Source organism: Pristiophorus japonicus, unplaced genomic scaffold (genome assembly GCF_044704955.1).
Source record: "Pristiophorus japonicus isolate sPriJap1 unplaced genomic scaffold, sPriJap1.hap1 HAP1_SCAFFOLD_465, whole genome shotgun sequence".
NCBI lineage: Eukaryota > Metazoa > Chordata > Chondrichthyes > Pristiophoridae > Pristiophorus > Pristiophorus japonicus.
The window spans coordinates 26,917-51,903 of record NW_027254369.1 but is presented as its reverse complement, the minus strand read 5'-3'; the positions used below and the strand labels follow the sequence as shown (position 1 = coordinate 51,903).

The following is a 24,987-nucleotide window of genomic DNA, read 5'->3' as shown; positions in this document are numbered from 1 at the left end:
CATCATTGCCCCCCACCACATCTGCATTTCACCCCACCCTCTCTGCCTGCCCCCCCCCCGCAATCCTAGCTCCTTCAACAGGTTCCTTCCGCACTCGAGAAGCACCTTGGGATGTTTTGCTACGTTAAGGGCCCCGGTGGGACCACACCTGGAGTATTGTGTACAAGTTTGGTCTCCCTCCCCAAGGAAGGATATACTTGCCACAGAGGGAGTGCAATGAGGTGCAACAGATTGAGTAGACTGGGTATATACTCTAGAATGAGGGATATCATCATTGAAACATACAAAGTTCTTACAGGGCTCGACAAGGTAGATGCAGGGAGGATGTTTCCCTCGGGCTGAGGGGTCTAGAACCAGGGGTCACAGTCTCAGAATAAGGGGTCAGCCATTTAGGACTGAGATGAGGAGAAACTTCTTCACTCAGAGGGTGGTGAATCTTTGGAATTCTCTACCCTGGAGGGCTGTGGATGCTCAGTCGTTGAGTATATTCAAGGCAGAGATTTGGGGATATTAAGGGAATCAAGGGATATGGGGATAGTAGAAGAAAGTGAAATTGAGGTAGAAAATCAGCTGTGATATTGAATGGTGGAGCAGGCCCGAGGGGCCGAATGGCCGACTCCTGCTCCTAATTCTTATGTTCTTAAGTTTAATTAAGAGCACCAGCTGAGAGGGCGTGCGGCCTAGTCTCAGGCCTCATCCAACTCCTGGTGGATCAAGAGCCAGTAAACAAGCTTTGCGGTGAGCAGAAACCGTGGCCCTGTTTGTTGGGAGATCCGGGGGAAGAGAATGAGCCAGGGTTCCTGCCCATCAGTATCCAGTGACCCCCCTCTGCGGGAGTGTACAGGTGTGTGTGGATATCGTATGAGGACAGAATTGCAACGGGCTGCGATGCTCTCTCCATCCTCGACTAGCCTGCCAAGCCTCCGACGAAGGTTGGCCACTGGAGCAAGTACAGGAGTTGCTGCCGGTGCCTATGCAACAGGGAAGGGGAAATCTGCCGCCCTTACCCGGGGTCTGGCCTGTATGTGACTCCTGATCCACAGCAACTCTGAAGTGGCCCAGCGAGCCACTCAGTTGTACCAAACCGCTATAAAGAACAGCGGTTCAAGGCAGCGGCTCACCACCACCTTCTCGTGGGCAATAAATGCCGGCCTTGCCAGCGATGCCCATAAGCGGGCAAGTGGAGATTGGTGCGGGATTGGATGCGGGCGACAGCGTTTATGGATGAGTTGGAAGTTTACAGAGGCCAGGAGAGCACTGGAATAGTCAAGCCTGGAGATGGACAAATGGCACGGATGAGGGTTTCAGCAGCAGATGTGCCGAAGCAGCGGTGGGAGAGAGTGAAGTTACGGAGATAAAAGTTGCTGCATTTTCGATGTGAATGTCATCATGCTCATGTAACCCTGAATGCCTCCATTCTCGGTGATCCAATGTGTTTGCCCACCGGACCCAGGTGTGCAATGGGACAGTTTTTTTACGACTCACTTTTTCTCGTTGACCTCATTTCCTTTGTCCCTTTGGTGCCGTATCATTTTAGTTCTTCCAATGTTGCGATCGGGTCGATCCACAGTCATCCCGTTCAACGTCACCCTGCGAGATTTAGAGCAGTGACACTTCCTCAATACAAGGATCTGATGAGTATGATTTAAAGTCTCGATTTAACAACAACAACAACAACTTTCATTTATATGGCGCCTTTAACGTTTTTAAAAGTCCCAAGACGCCTCACAGGAGCGTTATCAAAGAAACTTTGACACCGAGCTACGTAATATTAGGAGAGAGAAGAGAGGTAGGTTTTAAGGAGCGCCTTGGAGGAGCGAGAGGTGGAGGCGCCGAGGGAGGGAATTCCGGCGTTTCGGGTCCAGGCAGCTGAAGGCACGGCCGCCAATGGTGGAGCGATTAAAATCGGGGGATGCGGAAGAGGCCAGAATTAGAGGAGCGCAGAGATCTCGGAGGGTTGTAGGGCTGGAGGAGGTCACAGAGAGAGAGGGAGGGGGCGAGGCCATGGAGGGATTTGATTAATAAAACTTTGTGCCTAAAGATATGTCCGCCATGAGACCATATCAACAACAGCTGGCATTTTAAGGGACCATAAAGTTGAAAAATGTCCCAAGGCGCTCAAACAGGGGTATAAGCCAGACACACATGTGCGCCAAGGAGGAGATATTATAGCAGAATGATACCAGAACTGAGAGGTTATACCAATCAGGGAAGATTGAATAGGCCCGGGGGCTCTTTTCTCTTGAAAAGGGAATACTGAGGGGTAACCTGATAGAGGTCTTTAAGATTATGAAAGGGTTTGATAGAGTTTACGTAGAGAAGCTGTTTCCACTTGTGGGGGAAACTAGAACTAGGGGCGAAAAAGACAAGATGCTCACTAATAAATCCAATGGGGAATTCAGGAGAAACTTCTTTACCCAGAGAGGGGTGAGAATGTGGAACTCGCTGCCACAGGGAGGGGTTGAGGCGAATAGCGTGGATGCATTTAAGGGGAAGCTGTATAAACACATGAGGGAGAAAGGAATAGAAGGTATATGTTGATGAGTTGAGATGAAGAGGGGTGGGAGGGGGCTGGTGTGGAGCATAAACCCCGGCACGGAGCCATTGGGCCCAATGGCCTGTTTCTGTGCTGTCATCATCATCATCATCATCATAGGCAGTCCCTTGGAGTCGAGGAAGACTTGCTTCCACTCTTAACATGAGTCCTTCGGTGGCTGGACAGTCCAATACGAGAACCACAGTCCCCGTCACAGGTGGGACAGATAGTCGTTGAGGGAAAGGGTGGGTGGGACTGGTTTGCCGCACGCTCCTTCCGCTTGGTTTCTGCACGCTCTCGGCGACGAGACTCGAGGTGCTCAGCGCCCTCTGTGGTGCTGTACTATGTAAATGTTGGCTACCCAGGATACCGGGGATAACTCTCCCTGCTCTTCTTTGAAATAGTGCCGTGGGATCCTTTACATCCACCCGAGAGGGACCTCGGTTTAACGTCTCATCTGAGAGGCGGCACCTCCGACAGTGCAGCACCTCCCTCGGTAGTGTCAGCCGGGATTATGTGCTCAAGTTCCTGGAGCGGGGCTTGAACCCACAGACTCAGAGGCGAGAGCCCGCCCACTGAGTCACACCGTAATGACTGGGCAGAATGATGTTCAAGGGAGATGTTGCTCTGTGGTCACGGTGGAGCCGATGCTGCCTGCGTCTTGGGAGGAAGCAGCTGGCTGTATCGTTTCTCCCCCTCAGCCCCGGCCATTTGCATGGGCAGGAAGTTCTGCAGGTGCGGACTTGCATCCTGGCTGGGCTGTACCACTTAACGGAGGGGAGATGTTCAGTGCTATGAACTGATGGGGATCGCTACCGACCATTCCCGTACCTGACTGCTATACCCTCAGTCAGTACAAAGGGAGAGCGACATAGTGTAATGTTCGCACCCGAGAGTATGCTCACAGGTTTGTCGAGCTGTTGCACTTCAGTCCCACGCTTCTGATCTTTGGGCACCCTGTGGGGAGGGGAGCGGGCAGGTCGGAGGGCCTCCTCGTAGGACTGCTCCTGGGCCTGGCCAAGGTGGCCATTAACCGGTCCAGGCAGCGGGCGGTCGAGGGAGTCGTTCAGCCCGACTGCCTGCCTCTCTTCCACGGCTATGTTCGCACCAGGATGTCCCTGGAGATGGAGCACGCGGTGTCCACCGGTACGCTCGCGGGCTTCCGCGAGAGGTGGGCGCCGGAGGGACTGGAGTGCATCGTCACGCCCGGCAACCAAATTTAAATTTGATCGTTTAAGGTTCAGGTAAAGTTTTATTTGTGAATTTGTGGGTTCTAGTGTCCCTTTAATAAGGGGGCACATGGCTTTATTTGTTAACCAAATAGTTGTAGAGCTGTTGCACTGTGGCTTTGCTGTGTGCAAGTTGGCTGCAACGTTTCCTACATTACAACAGTGACGACACTTCAAAAAGTACTTCATTGGCTGTAAAGTGCTTTGAGACGTCCGGTAGTTGTGAAAGGCGCTATATAAATGTAAGTCTTTCTTTCTTTCCCCTTAAATGCATCTGTGAAAGCTCACAGGAGATTATAAAGTCTGCAATCCATTTCACTGCTCCCCTCGCCTCCTCCAACTCGATTTAGAAAGCACCTGGCTGACTTTGAGCTGCTTCGTGGCAAATATTGACTGCAGGAAACGATCGGCTTTATTTTCGCTTAGTGGGCTGGATTTTCGGCCTTCTGCCGCCCCCCTGTTAGCGCCCTGGAGGGGCGACAATGGTGGCGGTAAGCATTTCCGGGCGGGCCGGCCAGCTTCCCTGCACCCCGACGGGGTTTTCGGGACCGGTTTGGGCGGGGCGCGGAGCATTACCGCCATGGGGGAGGCGAGCCAGTGTGCAACGCCCCTGGTCGCGACACTGGCTCGATTTTCGGTTGGCGCCCGATCCGTAGCGCCCCCTAGTGGGAACGCCTGGGAAAGCGGGCGGTCCGAGCTGTAGCGGCAGCAGTGAGGGAAGGAATGTTGACCTGAGGTAACGGGGATTGTTTTTTTATTTCTGCGATTTATGTTGTGGTGTCCGTGAGTAATATATTGGGATTGTTTTTGGTGTTTTTTTTTCCAGATTTCACCCCCCCCCCCGCCCCCCGGCCTCTCTTGGATCGCTCTGAGGCCGGCTGTTTAGCTCGGGATTTTCAGTTGTTCAACCGGCCTAAGCCAAGTGTGCAACGTCTCCCTTAGCGCCCCGCCCCACCCCACACTCCGGGCCCGGCTGGTGAATTTTGCGGCTGGAGATGCAAACCATTTCCCGGCGCAAAAGTTACCGCCCCGCCCGGGTTAACGCACATCCGAGGCGCGACCAAATTTATCCCCCAAGGTGCTCGGCTGCTTTTAGTTGCTGTTACTGCTCTGAGATAACATGCTTTTCGGGCTATTTGTACCATAATCACACGCCTGAGTCAGAAGGTCGTGGGTCCAAGTCCCACTCCAGAGACCCGAGCACAAAAAATCTAGGCCGACGCCCCAGCACAGTGCTGGATCCCACGGCACAATTTCAAAGAAGAGCAGGGGGAGTTATTCCCGCTATCCTGGGTCCAATATTCATCCCTCAATCAACGCAACAGAAACAGATTATCTGGTCATTGTCACATTGCTGTTTGTGGGAGCTTGCTGTGCGCAAATTGCCTGTTGCGTTTCCCACATTGCAACATGATCTGCCGACTCAGAGGCGAGGGTGCTCCCAGCTGACACTTAAAAGAAAAATGCCCTCTCAGCTGGACGTAAAAGATCCCAAGGAGTTATTTCGAAGAAGAGCAGGGGAGTTATCGGACTATGGCGGAGAGGAAAATTGTGTCGAGGCACCTTCCATTGGCACTAATTCGCCATTTCCAACAATCCTGTTGAGTAGTCCGTACAATACTTGGAAGAAAAGCAAATGAAAAGAACAAGTGTGTTCGAGACTAGCAAATGTTGTTATTCAGAGGGAGTTGTGTGTTCTTGTACATGGCTCACGGAAAGTTACCCTGCAGCTATAGCAAGCAGTTATGAAGGCAAATGGTACATTTTCTTTCTTTCTTCCTTTAAGACACTCCTTAAAACCTACCTCTTTAAACAAGCTTCTGCCTTAATTTCTTCTTTTGTGGCTCGGTGTCAAATTTATCTGTTTTGTTCTGTAACACTGTTGTGAAGCGTCTTGGGACGATTTATTACATAAAGGCGTTATATAAATAAAAGTTATTATTGCGAAGGAGTTGGAGTATAAGAGTAAGGACACCTTGCTGCAATTATATAGGGCATAGTACTCTGTACAGGTTTGGTTTCCGTACCCAAGGAAGGATTTTTGGACAATAAGGGAATCGAGGGATATGGGGAAAGTGGAGTTGAGGTCAAAGATCAGCCATGAGCCTATTGAATGGCGGAGCAGGCCCGAGGGACCGTATGGCCTACTCCTGCTCCTAATTCTTATGTTCTCATGTAAAATCCACTAAATCAGATCAACTATTTAACAAGGTCGCAAATAGCTTGGTTACTGAACCAGATACCTTCTCCCTCAAGCCATCAATTCTGTCCTATTTCCACTTCTATTTCTTGCTCATGGTTTGTCCTGTTTGAATTATATGAATAATCGTTCATGGAATGTGGCTGTCGCTAGCATTTATTGCCCATCCCCAATTGCCCCTCGAGAAGGTGGTGGTGAGCCGCGTTCTTGAACCGCTGCAGTCCGTGTGGTGAAGGTGCTCCCACAGTGCTGTTCGGGAGGGAGTTCCAGGATTTTGACCCAGCGACGAAGAAGGAACGGCCGATATATTTCCAAGTCGGGATGGTGTGCGAGTTGGAGGGGAACTTGGAGGTGGCGGTGTTCCCATGCGCTGCTGCCCTTGTCCTTCTGGTTGGTAGAGGTTGCGGGTTTGAGAGGTGCTGCCGAAGACACCCTATTTTGGGACATGATTCACACCTTCTGCCTTCGAGCATTAATATAAATGTGGGAAGTCAGGGACGACTACGTGTGCGGGAAGTGCATCCGCCTTCAGCTCCTGACAGACCGCATTGCGGCACTGGAGCTGCGGGTGGATTCACTCTGGAGCATCCACGATGCTGAGAATGACGTGAACAGCACGTTTAGTGAGTTGGTCACACCGCAGGTAAAGGGTACACAGCCAGATAGGGATTGGTGACCAAAAGAAGAGCAGCGCAAGGAAGGTAGTGCAGAGATCCCCTGCGGTCATTCCTCTGCAAAACAGATACACCGCTTTGAGTACTGTTGGGGGGGATGACTCATCAGGGGAAGGCAGCAGCTGCCAAATTCCTGGCACCATAGGTGGCTCTGCTGCACAGGAGGGCAGGAAAAAGAGTGGGAGAGCGATAGTGATAGGGGATTCGATTGTAAGGGGAATAGATAGGCGTTTCTGCAGCCGCAGCCGAGACTCCAGGATGGCATGTTGCCTCCCTGGTACAAGGATCATGGATGTCTCGGAGCGGGTGCAGGACATTCTGAAAAGAGAGGGTGAACAGCCAGTTGTCGTGATGCATACAGGTACCAACGATATAGGTAAAAAATGGGATGAGGTCCTACGAGACGAATTTAGGGAGCTAGGAGCTGAATTAAAAAGTAGGACCTCAAAAGTAGTAATCTCAGGATTGCTACCAGTGCCACGTGCTAGTCAGAGTAGGAATCGCAGGATAGCTCAGATTAATACGTGGCTTGAGGAGTGGTGCAGAAGGGAGGGATTCAAATTCCTGGGGCATTGGAACAGATTCTGGGGGAGGTGGGACCAGTACAAACCGGACGATCTGCACCTAGGCAGGACCGGAACCAATGTCCTAGGGGGAGTGTTTGCTAGTGCTGTTGGGGAGAAGTTAAACTAATATGGCAGGGGGATGGGAACCAATGCAGGGAGACAGAGGGAAATAAATGGAAGACAGAGGCAAAAGATAGAAAGGAAAATAGTAAAAGTGGAGGGCAGAGAATCCCAAGGCAAAAAACAAAAAGGGCCACATTACAGCAAAATTCTAAAGGGGCAAAGTGTGTTAAAAAGACAAGCCTGAAGGCTCTGTGCCTCAATGCGAGGAGTATTCGGAATAAGGTGGACGAATTAACTGCGCAGATAGCAGTTCATGGATGTGATGTAATTGACATCAGAGACATGGCTCCAGGGTGACCAAGGCTGGGAACTCAACATCCAGGGGTATTCAACATTTAGGAAGGATAGACAGAAAGGAAAAGAAGGCGGGGTGGCGTTGCTGGTTAAAGAGGAAATTAATGCAATAGTAAGGAAGGACATTGGCTTGGATAATGTGAAATCAGTATGGGTGGAGCTATGGAATACCAAAGGGCAGAAAACGCTGGTGGGAGTTGTGTACAGGCCACCAAACTAGTAGTGAGGTTGGGGACAGCATCAAACAAGAAATAAGGGATGTGTGCAATAAAGGTACAGCAGTTATCATGGGCGACTTTAATTTACATATAGATTGGGCTAACCAAACTGGTAGTAATGCGATGGAGGAGGATTTCCTGGAGTGTATTAAAGATGGTTTTCTTGACCAATATATTGAGGAACCAACTAGAGAGCTGGCCATCCTAGACTGGGTGATGTGTAATGAGAAGGGACTAATTAGCAATCTTGTTGCGCGAGGCCCCTTGGGGAAGAGTGACCATAATATGGTAGAATTCTTTATTAAGATGGAGAGTGACACAGTTAATTCAGAAACTAGGGTCCTGAACTTAAGGAAAGCTAACTTCGACAGTATGAGGCGTGAATTGGCGAGAATAGACTGGCAAATGATACTTAAAGGGTTGACGGTGGATAGGCAATGGCAAACATTTATAGATCACATGGATGAACTTCAACAATTGTACAACCCTGTCTGGAGTAAAAATAAAACAGGGAAGGTGGCTCAACCGTGGCTAACAAGGGAAATTAAGCATAGTGTTAGGTCCAAGGAAGAGGCATATAAATTGGCCAGAAAAAGCAGCAAACCTGAGGACTGGGAGAAATTTAGAATTCAGCAGAGGAGGACAAAGGGTTTAATTAGGAGGGAGAAAATAAGAGTACGAGAGGATGCTTGCAGGGAACATAAAAACTGACTGCAAAAGCTTCTATAGATATGAGAAGAGAAAAAGATTAGTGAACACAAACGTAGGTCCCTTGCAGTCGGACTCAGGTGAATTTATAATGGGGAACAAAGAAATGGCAGACCAACTGAACAAATACTTTGGTTCTGTCTTCACGAAGGAAGACACAAATAACCTTCCGGATGTACTCGGGGACCAAGGGTCTCGTGAGAATGAGGAACTGAAGGATATCCTTATTAGGCGGAAAATTGTGTTGGGGAAATTGATGGGATTGAAGGCCGATAAATCCCCGGGGTCTGATCATCTGCATCCCAGAGTACTTAAGGAAGTGGCCCTAGAAATAATGGATGCATTGGTGATCATTTTCCAACAGTCTATCGACTCTAGATCAGTTCCTATGGACGGGAGGGTAGCTAATGTAACACCACTTTTAAAAAAAAGAGGGAGAGAGAAAACGGGTAATTATAGACCGGTTAGCCTGACATCAGTAGTGGGGTAAATGTTGGAACCAATTATTAAGGATGAAATCGCAGCGCATTTGGAAAGCAGTGACAGGATCGGTCCAAGTCAGCATGGATTTATGAAAGGGAAATCATGCTCGACAAATCTTCTGGAATTTTTTGAGGATGTAACTAGTAGAGTGGACAAGGGAGAACCAGTGGATGTGGTGTATTTGGACTTTCAAAAGTCCTTTGACAAGGTCCCATACAAGAAATTGGTGTGCAAAATCAAAGCACTTGGTATTGGGGGTAATGTACTGGCGTGGATAGAGAACTGGTTGGCAGACAGGAAGCAGAGAGTCGGGATAAACGGGTCCTTTTCAAAATGGGAGGCAGTGACTAGTGGAGTGCCGCAGGGCTCAGTGCTGGGACCCCAGCTCTTTACAATATACATTAATGATTTGGATGAAGGAATTGAGTGTAATATCTCCAAGTTTGCAGATGACACTAAGCTGGGTGGCGGTGTGAGCTGTGAGGAGGACGCTAAGAGGCTGCAGGGTGACTTGGACAGGTTAGGTGAGTGGGCAAATGCATGGCAGATGCAGTATAATGTGGATAAATGTGAGGTTATCCACTTTGGGGGCAAAAACACGAAGGCAGAATATTATCTGAATGGTGGCAGATTAGGAAAAGGGGAGGTGCAACGGGACCTGGGTGTCATGGTTCATCAGTCATTGAAAGTTGACATGCAGGTACAGCAGGCGGTGAAGGCGGCAAATGGTATGTTGGCCTTCACAGCTAGGGGATTTGAGTATAGGAGCAGGGAGGTCTTACTGCAGTTGTACAGGGCCTTGGTGAGGGCTCACCTGGAATATTGTGTTCAATTTTGGTCTCCTAATCTGAGGAAGGGCGTTCTTGCTATTGAGGGAGTGCAGCGAAGGTTCACCAGACTGATTCCTGGGATGGCTGGACTGACATATGAGGAAAGACTGGATCAACTGGGCCTTTATACACTGGAGTTTAGAAGGATGAGAGGGGATCTCATAGAAATGTATAAGATTCTGACGGGACTGGACAGGTTAGATGCGGGAAGAATGTTCCCGATGTTGGGGAAGTCCAGAACAAGGGGACAGTCTTAGGATAAGGGGTAGGCCATTTAGGACTGAGATGAGGAGAAACTTCTTCACTGAGAGACTTGTTAACCTGTGGAATTCCCTGCCGCAGAGAGCTGTTGATGCCAGTTCATTGGATATATTCAAGAGGGAGTTAGATATGGCCCTTACGGCTAAAGGGATCAAGGGGTATGGAGAGAAAGTAGGAAAGGGGTACTGAGGTGAATGATCAGCCATGATCTTATTGAATGGTGGTGCAGGCTCGAAGGGCCGAATGGCCTACTCCTGCACCTATTTTCTATGTTTCATGTCAAAGCATGAAAGAAGTTAGAAGGAAATAAAGACTTGCATTTATACACCGTCTTTCACGACCTTAGTACGTCCCAAAGCGCTTTACAGCTAAAGAAGTACTTTTTGAAGTGCAGTTACTGTTGTAATGTGGGAAAGGCAGCAGTCACAATTACGCACAGCAAGCTCCCACAAACAGCATGGAGATAAATTACCAGATAATCTGTTTTTGGTGGTGTTGATTGAGGGGTAAATATTGGCCAGGACACCGGGAAGAACTCCCTCTGCTCTTCTCTAAAATAGGGATCTTTTATGTGCCCCCGAGGCGTCAGACGGGGCTTCGGTTTGTCTGGCGTGGGGCTTGATCCCACAACCTTCTGGCTCAGATGCAAGAGCGCGCGTTGCTTCTAACTGAGCCACGCATTACACTGAAGTAGACTTGGTGACAGCTCCCTCAACTCAAACAGCAGGAAATCCATTTTCCAAAGTTTGTACAAGTTGCAAAAATCTTTTGTCTCAATTCGGTTTCACCGGTCCAAAGTCTAAAATATTATTTTTAAAAATAGGTAAAAATGAGATGACCTTACTCAAAGCAAGAGTGCACATGGACTTGGAAAACCATCGAACGTACATGCCCCTGATAATGGCGTTATTTTATAAACACCAGTTTCATTCATGCGGTAAATTTTACCTCTTGTATGTATCGTCATCTTCAGTACCCCAGCCCCAGTAACTGTTGGAGAAGCCATTTATTTTCAAGTACTGTTCCTTTGTGAATGCCACGATGCCTCCAAAATACCCTGTGTATGGCAACCTGCATTAAAGAGAGAGAGGGGGGAGAAAGCATCGCTGAGAATGTAGTCTCCAGTGAATCCAGTCAGAGCACGTGCAAGTCTCTCTGCTTATAGTGAATGATTTCGAACACCTCGATCAAATCTCCTCTCAACCTTCTCTGCTCGGAGGAGAACAACCCCGGCTTCTCCAGTCTCTCCCCGTCACTGAAGTCCCTCATCCCTGGAACCATTCTCGTCAATCCTTTCTGCTCCCTCTCTAAGGCCTTCACATCCTTCCTAAAGTGCGGGGCCCAGAATTGGACACAATACTCCAGTTGGGTTTTATACAGGTTCATCATAACTTCCACGCTTCTGTACTTTATGCCTCCACTTATGGAGCCCAGTATCTCGTAAGCTTTTTTAACGACTTTCTCAACCTGCCCTACCACCTTCAACGATTTGTGCACCTATACCCCAGGTCTCTCTGTTCAGGCACCCACTTTATGATTGTATCCTTTAGTTTATATTGCCTCTCCTCATTCTTCCGACCAAAGTGTTTCCTCGTGTCGCCTTTGGTTCTTCTGCCAATCACCTTAAATCTGTGTCCTCTGGTTCTTGACCCTTCCACCAACGGGAACAGTTTCTCTCTGTCCAGACCCCTCATGATTTTGAACACCTTGATCAAATCTCCTCTCAACCTTCTCTGCTCCAAGGAGAACAACCCCGGCTTCTCCAGTCTCTCCACGTCACTGAAGTCCCTCATCCCTGGAACCATTCTCGTAAATCTTTTCTGCTCACTCTCCAAGGCCTTCACATCCTTCCTAAAGTGCGGTGCTCAGAATTGGACACAATACTCCAGTTGGGGCCAAACCAGTGCTTTATACAGGTTCATCATAATTTCCTTGCTTCTGTAATCTATGCCTCTATTCACGAAGTCCAGGATCCCGTAAGCTATTTTAAAGTGTGCTGTTTCTTCCATTGAAGAGCCGGTGAGTGGCCCATGCGGGACCTCTAGACGGCTGCGCGGCTTAGCGGGAACGTTGGGTAGATGTTCGAGGGTGCGGGAAATTGAGGGGATAGCAGCTTTAGAAAATTCTTTCCTAGGTCTGTGATCAGTTCCAATGGAGAGACTACAGAATGCTGCGGTACAGAGGGACCTGGGGGGTCCTTGTACATGAAACACAAAATGTTAGCATGCAGGGACAACATGTAATCAGGAAGGAAAATGGAATATTGGCCTTTATTGCACGGGGGATGGAGTATAAAAGTAGGGAAGTCTTGCTACAACTGTACAGGGTATTGGTGAGGCCACACCTGGAGTACTGTGTACAGTTTTGGTCTCCGTATTTAAGGAAGGATATACTTGCATTGGAGGCTGTTCAGAGAAGGCTCACTCGGTTGATTCCAGAGATGAAGAAAGGTTGAGCAGGTTGGGAGTTTAGAAGAATGAGTGTTGACCTTATTGAAACATATAAGATTATGAGGGGGCTGGACAGGGTAGATGCAGAGAGGATGTTTCCCCTCATGGGGGAATCTAGAACTAGGGGGCATAATTTCAGAATAAGGGGCCGCCCATTTAAAACGGAAATGAGAATGAATTTCTTCTCTCTGAAGGTCGTGAATCTTGGGAATTTTCTGCCTCAGAGAGCTGTGGAGGCTGGGTCATTGAATATATTTAAGGTGGAGAGAGACAGATTTTTGAACAATAAGGGAGTGAAGGGTTATGGGGAGCGGGCAGGGAAGTGGAGCTGAGTCCATGATCAGATCAGCCATGATCGTATTGAATGGCGGAGCAGGCTCGAGGGGGCCGAATGGCCAACTCCTGCTCCTATTTCTTATGTTCTTTGGGCGCCCGGCTGGCATAGTGTGTGGCGACTAAACTGACACTGGTGGGAAAGTAAAAGTGACCGCTATTTTAAATTGAAAATATAAACTCCTACAAATGAAAACCGACAGATGCATTCTGTGCCAGTGATTTAACGAGCTTGATAAATAGTCGCTGACAAAACCACGAGTGTGGGGAAATTAACTCCTCCGCACCGTCAGACTCATTAACTCCTCCAAGGTGCTACACCAGGGACATTCTCACTGCACAACAACAACGTGCATATATAGCGCCTTTAACATAGTAAAACGTCCCAAGGCACCACTTCTTCTTCTTAGGCAGTCCCCCGGAGTCGAGGATGACTTGCTTCCACACTAACATGAGCTCTCAGGTGACTGATGAGACCAATGCGGGATCTGCAGTCTCTGTCACAGGTGGGGCAGAGGGTTGGTCGGAGGGATGGGTGGAACCACATCGGGATATATTAGGGCATAGGGCCAGCAACATGTCAACATTAGCAAACACCGTTGTATCAGGGGATGGGTCGACTTAAAAAAGACTCGCATTTATATAGCGCCTTTCATGACCACCGGATCCTTTCAAAGCGCTTTACAGCCAATGAAGTACTTTTGGAGTGTAGTCACTGTTGTAATGCGGGAAATGCGGTCGGCAATTTGCGCACAGCAAGCTCCCACAAACAGCGATGTGATGGCGGCCAGATAATCTGTTTTGGTGAAGTTGATTGAGGGATAAATATTGGCCCCAGGACACCGGGGAGAACTCCCCTGCTCTTCTTTGAAATAGTGACCGTGGGATCTTTTACGGCCACCTGAGAGGGCAGACAGGAGTCTCGTTTTAACATCTCATCCGACAGACGGAAAACGTTAACAAGCTGTGCAAGGAAACATCATCGTCATCATCATAGGCAGTCCCTCAAAGCGAGGATGACTTGCTTCCACACCAAAAAAGGACGAGTTCACAGGTGTTTCGATGAAGGACCTAATATTCCGGATCCCGAACTACATCCTGAAGGGAGGAAGATGCCTGTGCGTGGATTTTTTTAACGTGGGGTGACCGTTGCACACCAGCCACCACACGGGCTTGACAGAGCTCGGCCTTGGCCCAGTGGCGAGGATTACCCAGGACGACTGGAGACCTGCTCGGCTGCACGGACCCAGTGCGCGCACACATGTCGCACAGTGTGGGCTGGGCCCGTGCTGCCCCTGGGCCCTCGGCTCTTCTGGGCCCCGATCCCGTCCCTCTGCAATCGCTCGTCGCTCCTTTGCCGAGATAACCTCACTGCCCCCCCCTCCGCTTTAGTTCTCCCTCACCGGGTCAGCATTTGGCGAATCGAAACCTCGCGTTATGAACGTTTAATTGCGGCCTCGCTCAGCCCTAGAATGCAAATCTTGACCTTTTCTTCCCCTTCCTTTTTGCTTTGACACAGAATGATTTGAGAGATCAGTTACATCCGTTGTTCCCCCCTCCCTTGCAAGTTTATCGGAACCGTGGTGAAGCGCTACTTCTGCAAATCAGTCTTGGCATATTCCTCCCATGCCCATCAATTCTGCCCCGCCTGTAAATTTGACACTTCTTCCATTTCAGCCTGGCAGAAAGCAGCTGTTACATTACCCCAATTATGCCTCCTTTAATAACACACCCAGGAATCTAATGTCTGCTGCAACAACTCATGAAACCTGATCCCACTGCAGCTTTTGTCTGATTGGCTCACCACACCCCCAAGAGGAGACATCTCACCAACAATTTGAATAGCGGAACGACAACATGTCAAGGCAGGTTTCAAAAATGCCTCTCTCGCTCCGTCTATTATCTCCCCATTCCCTCCTGAATACATTGCCTCCTCACTGGGGGCCAATTAGCTTGAGGAAGGAGCCATTGAACCAATGCAGACTATTCACCCACGGGAGGCTTCACAAGTTGAGCAACATTCACACACGTGCACGTCCCAGCTTGGGCAAGGGCAGCGGGAACTCTAGCAAGGTTCCCATCCTCGCCCCCCCCCCCGCCAAAGCGCACAGAATGCCAGCCCAACAACGTTGGCGCAGACGCTCTGATTCACCAACGCAACACAGTCCAGGGATCAAACCCTACGCTCTCTCGGCTGGTACAGCTCAGCCAGTTACTGCCTTGGCCCACGGGATCTACCGGGTGCGCGGACAGAAACCAACAGTAGGTGAGGGGAGCGCGAGGGGGGGGGGGGGGGGGAGGAGAGAGGGGAGCGTGAGGGGGGGTGGAGAGGGGAGCGTGAGGGGGGGTGGGGAGGGGAGCGCGGGGGGGGGGGGGGGGGGGGGAGGGGAGCGAGAGAGAAACCCCCAGCCCAACCTCGCGATGCCCGGCTCCAGCCCAGGTACTCACTTGTATCCAAACTTGTCCATGGCACAGGCCAGGTGGCGAGGATTATGGGAGCAGCGGTACAGGTTCTTGTCATTCTCGGGGATGATATCCACATCGCTGAAGATGAAACAGTCGTAATCTTTCTCTTTCAAAGCCTCCACAAATCCCACATTCAGCAGCTTCGCTCGGTTGAAGGTGTCTTGACCAGCCTTTGGTAAAAGTACAGACAAATTAATAACTACTGCCGCACAACCTCAACCACTCAGCAGCTCGACCCCCACCCCTCAACCGCTGGTATTTAAAAAAAATCGTTCCCGGGATGTGGGCGTCGCTGGCAAGGCCGGCATTTATTGCCCATCCCTAATTGCCCCTCGAGAAGGTGGTGGTGAGCCGCCGCCTTGAACCGCTGCAGTCCCGTGTGGTGAAGGTGCTCCCACAGTGCTGTTAGGGAGGGAGTTCCAGGATTGTGACCCAGCGACGATGAAGGAACGGGCGATGTATTTCCAAGTCGGGATGGTGTGTGACTGGGAGGGGAACCTGGGAGGTGGTGGTGTTCCCATGCCCCTGCTGCCCTTGTCCCCGATTCACCAACCCAACACAGTCCAGGGGTCAAACCCGGCGCTCTCTCAGTTGGTGCAGCTCAGCCAGTCACTGGCCTTGGCCTACAGGATTTACCGGGGGAGCGGAGAGAATCCAACAGTCGTCGCAACCTCATTTTTTTTTTTTTTTTTTTTTTTTTTAAAAACACGTTGTGACACCCCCTACAAGAAATATGTGCGCTGCGAATCTCGAGGCCGGCTGATCGCTCCCAGAGGTAATTCAAGTGAAGAATGCTAGCTCGAAGGCAAGAAGGACACAGAGAGAGAGGGGAGGAGAGGAAAGAGAGGGAGGCTCTCTCCTCTTTTCTTTATCTCTCTCTCTTCTCCATCTCCTTCTCTCTCTCCCCCCTCCCTCTCCCCAGGCGGTCGAGGCCGCAGGTTTGGCGAGTTGCTGCAGTGCATCTTGTAGATGGTACACACTGCAGCCACGGTGCGCCGGTGGTGGAGGGAGTGAGTGTTGAAGGTGGTGGATGACAGGGGGTCAATTAAGTGGGCTGCTTTGTCCTGTTTAGTAATTAGAAACACTTATGCACACGTTAAACCGAGGCCCCGTCTGCGCTCTCAGGTGAATGTAAAAGATCCCACTTTTTCGAAGAAGAGCAGGGGAGTTATCCCCGGTGTCCTGGGGCCAATATTTATCCCTCGGTCAACATCACTAAAACAGATGATCTGGTCATTATCACATTGCTGTCTTTGGGAGCTTGCTGTGCACAAATCAGCTGCCGCGTTTCCCACATGACAACAGTGACTACACTCCAAAAGAACCTCACTGGCTGTACAGCACTTTGGGGCATGGAATGCTCCACCAGAAACAGTGGTGGAACCCAAATTCGGAATAGCTTTTAAAAGGGAAGTGGATAAATATTTGAAAAAGAAATCGGATATGGGGTACGAGTAGAGGAGTGGGACAGCTCTTTCAGAGAGCCGGGCACAGGCTCGATGGCCCCACAACCCTCCGAGATCTCAGCGCCCCTCTAATTCTGGCCTCTGACACATCCCTGATTATAATCGCTCTGTCATTGGCAGCCGTGCCTTCAGCTGCCTGGGCCCCCAAGTTCTGGAATTCCTTCCCTGAACCTCTCCGTCTCTCTCTCCTCCTTGAAGACGCTCCTTAAAAACCTACCTCTTTGACCAAGCTTTTGGTCACCTGCCCCCCCAAGATCAAATGTTGTTTTATAATGTCCTCTGTGAAGCACCATGGGGGAAGTTTTACTAGGTTAATGGGGCTGTATATATACAAGTTATTGCTGAATGGTTTCTTCTGTGCTGTAATGTTATTTGCACCTTCAACATGTCAATGCCGTTTTCAGTGATTACTCAGGTAGCTGAATGGACCTTCCGGGGCAACCAGCTCATATCCTAGGTAACTGCACAGGCGTCAGTGGCCATGGCGACAGAGGACAGTTTTATCTCCCTGAAGCCAGGTCAAAGGATAGCGAGACGACGGACTGCCTTAAAATAAAGGGACCGTGGGAAGGGCACGTCTTGCAGCGCTGCTGGTCGCCAACGAGCTACACATCGAGATGGGCGGGGCCACATTGTCCGCACGCCCGACGCGAGACTCCCAAAGCAAGCGCTCTACTCAGAGCTCCGACACGGCAAGCGAGCCCCAGGTGGGCAGAGGAAACGTTTCAAGGGCAAACGAATCAAAGGTGACCGGAGGAGAACCTTTTTTACGCAGCGAGTGGTTAGGATCTAGAACGCACTGCCTGACAGGGTGGTGGATACAGATTCAGTCGTAGCCTTCAAAAGGGAATTGGATAAAGACTTGAAGGAGAAATAATCGCAGAGATATGGAGAAAGTGCAGGGGGTGTGAAAGTCGCTGGCAAGGCCGGCATTTATTGCCCATTCCCCAATTGCCCGTGAGGTGTTGGTGGTGAGTCACCTTCTTGAATACAACGGAGTGGCTCGCTGGGCCATTTCAGAGGACAGTTAAGAGTTGACCACATTGCTGTGGGTCTGGAGTCACATTTAGGCCCAGACCGGGTAAGGACGGCAGATTTCCTTCCCCAAGGGACATCAGTGAACCAGATGGGTTTTTTAACGACAATCCGGTAGTTTTATGGGCGCCATTACTGATACTAGCATTTAATTCCAGATTTATTTAACTGAATTTAAATTCCCCAGCTGCCGTGGTGGGATTTGAACTCTTGTTTCCAGATTATTAGCCCAGGCCTCTGGATTACAAGTCCAGTAACATAACCACTATGCTACCGTACCCGTATATAACTAAGTGGATTGCTCTTCGAAAGAGCCAGCACGGACTCAATGGGCCGAATGGCCCTGTTGTGAGCTGTATTGTTCTACGATGCTATAAATCAGGTAGACCCAATCGGAAAATCTGACCAACAAGGTGAATGAGTGATTAAACATGACACTCGGAAATACAAATGGTCTTGGTTGAGCAATGTTTGGCCACCCCAATCTCAGTACACCATCGAGGGATTGAATCCGATGTAAACGTTTACTCAGTGTTAAATCACACTGTGTCACATTTCCCTGTCGGTCACATCGAGTGTATGGCGGCGAAACAGGCCAACTGGTCCATGTCGGAGTTTATGCTTCACACAAGCCTCCTTGCACCCATAATTCATCTCGCCCTATCAGCATATCCTCCTATTCTAGAACTAGGGGGGGCATAGTTTCAGAATAAGGGGTGGTCCATTTACAACAAAAATAAGAATTTCTTCTCTCAGAGAGTCGTGAATCTTTGGAATTCTCTGCCCCAGAGAGCTGTGGAGGCTGGGTCATCGAATATATTTAAGGCGGAGAGACAGACAGATTTTTGAATGATAAGGGAGTCATGGGTTATGGGGAGCGGGCAGGGAAGTGGAGTTGAGACCAGGATCAGATCAGCCATGATCTTACTGAATGGCGGAGCAGGTTCGAGAGGCCAAATGGCCGACTCCTGCTCCTATTTCTTATTTTCTTATGTATTCCTTTCTCCCTCATGCTTCCCCTTAAAGGCAATCATTCTAATTTACTGAGTTTCAGTACATCCCTTAATGGTTCAGTGTAGAATCGGTTTGGAATGAAGACACAAAGATCTCGGGGCTTGAGTGAGTTCAGACCAGAGACAGTGTTGGAGATTCTAAATCTTCTTTCTTTCTTTCTTTCTTTCTTTCTGAAGTACGCCCCCGGATAAATGCAGCTCAGGTCAATGTTTCTTGAGGCATAGACCAATACAGCACAGAAGCAAACCATTCGGCCCATCGAGTCTGTGCCGGCTCTTTGGTAGAGCGATCCAATCAGTCCCAATCCCCCGCTCTTTCCCCTTGTACCTGAAAAGTTTTTCCCTTCAAGTATTTATCTAATCATCATCATCGGCAGCCCCTCGGAGTCGAGGCCGACTTGCTTCCACACTAGAAATGAGTTCTCAGGTGACTGAGAGTCCAATGTGGGATCTACAGTCTCGGTCACAGGCGGGGCAGACCGTGGTTGGAGGAAAGGGTGGGTGGGGACAATGGGTTGCCAGACGTTTATTCCGCTGTCGACGCTTGGCTTCAGCTTGCTCTCGGCGATGAGACTCGAGGTGCTCAGCGCCCTCCCGGATACTACTCCTCCACTTTGGGCGGTCTTGGGCCAGGGACTCCCAGGTGTCGGTGGGGATGTTACATTTTTTCCAAGGACGCTTTGAGGTGTCCCTTGAAGTGTTTCCTCTGCCCACCTGAGGCGCGTTTTCCGTGTCGGAGCTCAGAGTAGATAGAGCGCGTGTTTTGGGAGTCTCGTGTCAGGCGACGTGGCCCGCCCAACGGAGCTGATCGAGCGTGGTCAGTGCTTCGATGTTGGCCTGAGCGAGGACACTGACCTTGGTGCGTCTATCCTGCCAATAGATCTGCAGGATCTTGCGGAGGCAGCGTTGGTGGTACTTCTCCTGTGTTTTGAGGTGCCTGCTGTACATAGTCCACGTCTCTGAGCCATATAGGAGGGCGGGTATCACCAGTGCTCTGCAGACCATGAGCTTGGTGCTGGGTTTGAGGTCCTGGTCTCCAAACACTGTCTTCCTTAGGAGAACGAAGGCTGCACTGGCGCACTGGAGGCGGTGTTGGATCTAGTCGTCGGTCTGCCCTTATTGACAGTAGGCTCCCCGAGATATGGGAAATGGTCCATGTTGTCCCAAGACCTCGTCGTGAATTTTGATAACCACCGGGGGCCGGGTGGGGGGGTGGTGCTGTGTGGCAGGGACAGGTATGGTGGAGGACCTTTGCCTTACGGAATGTTTAGTGTAAGGCTCATGCTCGCGTACGCCTCGGTGAAGGTGTTGACGATGGCTTGGAGTTCGGCCTCCAAGTGTGCGCAGATGCAGCCGTGGTCCGGGTACTGAAGTTCGACGACGGAGGATGGGACAACCTTGGATCTGGCCTGCAAGCAGCAGAGGTTGAACAGATTCCCGTTTGTCCTGTAATTTAGCTCCACTCCAGCGGGGAGCTTGCTGAGGGTGAGATGGAGCATTGCAGTAAGGAAGATCGTAAAGAGCGTTGGTGTGATGACACAGCCCTGCTTGACCCCAGTACGAACGTAGAACGGATCTGTGATGGATCCGTTGGTCAGGATTACGGCCTGCATGTCATCGTGCAGCAGGCAGAGAATGACGACAAAATTTTGGGGGCAGCCAAATTTGAGGACGACGCTCCAATACATTTCAGATCACAACAACTCCCTGTTTAAATAAATGCTTCCTCCTGTCGCCTCTGGTTTTCCTACCAATCACCTTAAATCCGTGTCCTCTGCTTACTGACCCTTCCGCCAATGGGAACAGTCTCTCTTTATTTACTCCATCAAAAACCTTCAAGATTTTGTACACATCCTCTTAACTGTCTCTGCTCTAAAGAGAACAAGCCAGGTTTTTCCAGTCTCAACAACTTGTATTTATACAGCGCCTTTAACGTGCTGAAATGTCCCAAGGCGCTTCACAGGAGTAGTATGAGATTTTTTTTTAAATTACACCGAGCCGCACAAGTTGAAATTAGAGCAGGTGACCAAAAGCTTGGTCAAAGAGGTAGGTTTTAAAGGAGTGTCTTAAAGGAGGAGAGAGAGGTAGAGAGTCGGAGAGGTTTAGGGAGGGAGTTCCAGAGCGTGGGGCCCAGGCAGCTGAAGGCACGGCCACCAATGGTGGAGCGATTATAATCAGGGATGCTCAAGAGGGCAGAATTAGAGGAGTGCAGACATCTCGGGGGGGAGGGGGGAGGTTGTGGGGCTGGAGGAGATGAGATAGGGAGGGGGCAAGGCCATGGATGGATTTGAAAATAAGGATGAGAATTTTGAAATCGAGGCATTGCTTAACCGGGAGCCAATGTAGGTCAGCAGGAGGTGATGGGTGAGCGGGACTCGGTGCGAGTTAGGACACGGGGCAGCGAACACAGGGGGCGATGGGTGAGCGGGACTCGGTGCGAGTTAGGACACGGGGCAGCGAGCACAGGGGGTGATGGGTGAGCGGGACTCGGTGCGAGTTAGGACACGGGGCAGCGAGCACAGGGGGCGATGGGTGAGCGGGACTCGGTGCGAGTTAGGACACGGGGCAGCAGAGTTTTGGATCAACTCTAGTTTAGGTGGGGTAGAATTTGGGAAGCCGGAGTGCGTTGGAATAGTCAAGTCTAGAGGTAACAAAGGCATGGAATGAGGGCTTCAGCAGCGGAACAGCTGAGGCAGGGGCGGAGGCGGGTGACGTTCACACAGCTGAAGTCCCTGAGCCTTTTAAGAGTACTGCCCCCAAGTGGCTCCTACCTGCTCAATGATGTAAATCCCATAATCACCCTGCTGTCGGCGTAGGATAGGGTGTAGGTAGTAGAGCCAGTGTGTTAGGTGATGGTCCCGATTGCGGAAAGGGATAATGATGGCGATTCGCTGCAGGGGGACGCAGTCCTTGGGTTTGTAGTGGCCTCCAAACTCCACATAGGGATTCAATTCTGCCAACTGCTCAAACGAATGCTCCTTATCAAACACGATCCTCAGGGGGCCGACTGTCAACCGGGAAGCCAGAGAGCTTTTGTTAGTTCGATCTATACCGACTCAACACAAGGGAAATACGCGCCAATTACATTTGAGCGGCAGCTCGCTCAGAAATGGCTCAGAAAGCGTTTCAGCTATAACAACCAGAGCAACAAGAAATTGCATTTATATAGCACCTTTAAATGTAGTAAAAAAACATCCCAAGGGCGCTTCACAGTAGCGATTATCAAACAAAATTTGACACCGAGCCACATATTAGGGCAGATGACCAAAATCTTGGTCAAAGAGGTATGCTTTTAAGGAGTGTCTTAAAGGAGGAAAGGAGAGGTTTAGGGAGGGAGTACCAGAGCTTGGGGCCCAGGCAACAGAAGGCACAGTCACCAATGGTGGAGCGATTATAATCAGGGTTGCTCAAGAGGGCAGAATTAGAGGAGCACAGAGATCTCGGGGGGGGTTTGAGGCTGGAGGAAGTTTCAGAGATAGGGAGGGGCGAGGCCACGGAGGGATTTGAAAACAAGGATGAGAATTTTTAAATCGAGCCATTGTTTTAACCTGGAACCTTGTGTAGGTCAGCGAGCACAGGGGGTGATGGGTGAGCGGGACTCGGTGCGAGTTAGGACACGGGGTCAGCGAGCACAGGGGATGATGGGTGAGCGGGACTCAGTGCGAGTTAGGACACGGGGTCAGCGAGCACAGGGGGTGATGGGTGAGCGGGACTCGGTGCGAGTTAGGACACGGGGACAGCGAGCACAGGGGGTGATGGGTGAGCGGGACTCGGTGCGAGTTAGGACACGGGGGCAGCGAGCACAGGGGGTGATGGGTGAGCGGGACTCGGTGCGAGTTAGGACACGGGGCAGCGAGCACAGGGGGTGACGGGTGAGCGGGACTCGGTGCGAGTTAGGACACGGGGCAGCGAGCACAGGGGGTGATGGGTGAGCGGGACTCGGTGCGAGTTAGGACACGGGGACAGCGAGCACAGGGGGTGATGGGAGAGTGGGACTCGGTGCGAGTTAGGACACGGGGCAGCGAGCACAGGGGGTGATGGGTGAGTGGGACTCGGTGCGAGTTAGGACACGGGGACAGCGAGCACAGGGGGTGATGGGTGAGTGGGACTGGGTGTGAGTTAGGACACGGGGCAGCGAGCACAGGGGGTGATGGGCGAGTGGGATTCGGTGCGAGTTAGGACACGGGGACAGCGAGCACAGGGGGTGATGGGTGAGTGGGACTCGGTGCGAGTTAGGACACGGGGACAGCGAGCACAGGGGGTGATGGGTGAGCGGGACTCGGTGCGAGTTAGGACACGGGGCAGCGAGCACAGGGGGTGATGGGTGAGTGGGACTTGGTGCAAAGCTTTGGATAACCTCAAGTTCACCGAGGGTGGAAGATGGGAGGCCAGCCAGGAGTGCTTTGGAATAGTCGAGTCTAGAGGTAACAAAGGCATGGATGAGGGTTTCAGCAGTGGCTGAGGGATGAGCTGAGGCAGTGCGGAGTCGGGTGATGTTACGGAGGTGGAAGTAAGCGGTCTTTGTGATGGCGCGGATGTGGTTGGAAGCTCATCTCGGGGTCAAAATATGACACCAAGGTTGCGAACAGTCTGGTTCACCCCCAGACAGTTGCTCGGGAGAGGGATGGAGTCGGTAGCTAGGGAACGGAGTTTGTGGCGGGAACCAAAAACATTGGCTTCGCTCTTCTCGATATCTAGTTGGAGGAAATTTCTGCTCATCCTGTACTGGATGGCGGACAAGATACGAAGACAGCCAACTTTTTTATTCTGTCAGCCGTGGCTCAGTGGGCAGCACTCTCGCCTCGGAGTCAGAAGGTTGTGGGTTCAAGGCCCACTCCAGCAACTTGAGCACGTAAATCCAGGCCGACACTCCCAGTGCAGTGCTGAGGGAGTGCTGCACTGTCAGAGGTGCCGTCTTTCAGATGAGACGTTAAACCGAGGCCCCGTCTGCTCTCTCAGGTGGACGTAAAAGATCCCACACACTATTTCGAAGAAGAGCAGGGGGAATTATCTCCGGTGTCCTGGGGCCAATATTTATCCCTCAATCAACATAACAAAAACAGATTATCTGGTCATTATCACATTGCTGTTTTTGGGAGCTTGCTGTGCGCAAGTTGGCTGCTGCGTTTCCTACATTACAACAGTGACTACACTTCATTGGCTGTAAAGCACTGAGATGGCCGTTGGTCGTGAAAGGCGCTATATAAATGCAAGTGTTTTTTGTGTTTTAAACCCACTGCGTTAATCACGACTAACCGAACCTCGGCTATATCGATTTCCTCTCATCACTTACCAAGTTCCGGTGGATCACTGATGCACATCTTCAAGTGGTCAGCTTGTGAAGATTTGGTGACTGCTGTCCCGTTGCTTGGGGTTGAGGGAGAGGGATCTGTTGAGAGGGAGAATGAAAAATAAGTTGAAATGTCCACGGAGCAGAAAGGTGACCGAGTGCCACCGGTGCCAGGAGTTGTAAATGGCCGGGGCGAGTCCCCAGACAGAGGACTGTTACGATGAAAAACTTTCTGCCTTGACAGCAGTTGGATGGGAGAGGCTTTTATATAGGTCATAAGACACCAAGGGGTGGAAATTCAGCCTTCTGCCGGCCCCGTTAGCTTCCTGCGCCCCGCTGGGACATTCGGTGCCGGTATCGACGGGGAGCGGACCATTACCGCCCGAAAGTGGCGAGCCGGTGTGCAGCGCCGGCTCGATGCTTGGTTGCCGCCCGACCCGTAGCGCTCCGTAAAGCGGCCTGCTGGGACCGCCTGTGAAAGCGGGTGGTCCGAGCTGTCGCGGCCTCAGCGAGGGAAGTAATGTCGACCTCGGGTCAAGACATTTTTTTTGGGCAATTTATGTTGTGGTGGCGTGAGCTATATATTGGGAATGTTTTTTGATGGGGTTTTTTTTCCAGGTTTTCTTCCCCCCCCCCCCCCCTCCGCGGCCTCCGTTATGGCGCTCCGAGGCCGGCTGCTTAGCTTGGGATTTTCCCTTGCTCAGCCGGCCTAGCGCCCTAAAAGGGGTGTGCAACGCCTCCCTCAGTGCCCCGCCCCAAGTCCCACTTTCAGTTCAAGTTCATAGCGAGGGGATTTGAGTACAGGAGCAGGG

At 50.8% G+C, this 24,987-nt stretch overlaps 1 protein-coding gene across 1 annotated transcript in view; it reads right to left on the bottom strand.

Moving 5' to 3' along the window:
* The window catches only part of LOC139252419 (beta-1,4-galactosyltransferase 2-like), a 28,420-nt gene extending 3,831 nt beyond the window's left edge, over window positions 1-24,589 (bottom strand). Inside the window, exons 1-5 of the mRNA XM_070873407.1 lie at window positions 24,179-24,589; window positions 21,657-21,892; window positions 15,354-15,541; window positions 11,071-11,193; window positions 1,486-1,590 (exon numbers count right to left, since the gene is read on the bottom strand). Of these exons, the coding sequence (XP_070729508.1) occupies window positions 1,486-1,590; window positions 11,071-11,193; window positions 15,354-15,541; window positions 21,657-21,892; window positions 24,179-24,452 (926 nt within the window). The 5' untranslated portion in view covers window positions 24,453-24,589. The remainder of the gene's footprint in view (window positions 1-1,485; window positions 1,591-11,070; window positions 11,194-15,353; window positions 15,542-21,656; window positions 21,893-24,178) is intronic.
* Between the last annotated feature and the right edge of the window lie 398 nt (window positions 24,590-24,987).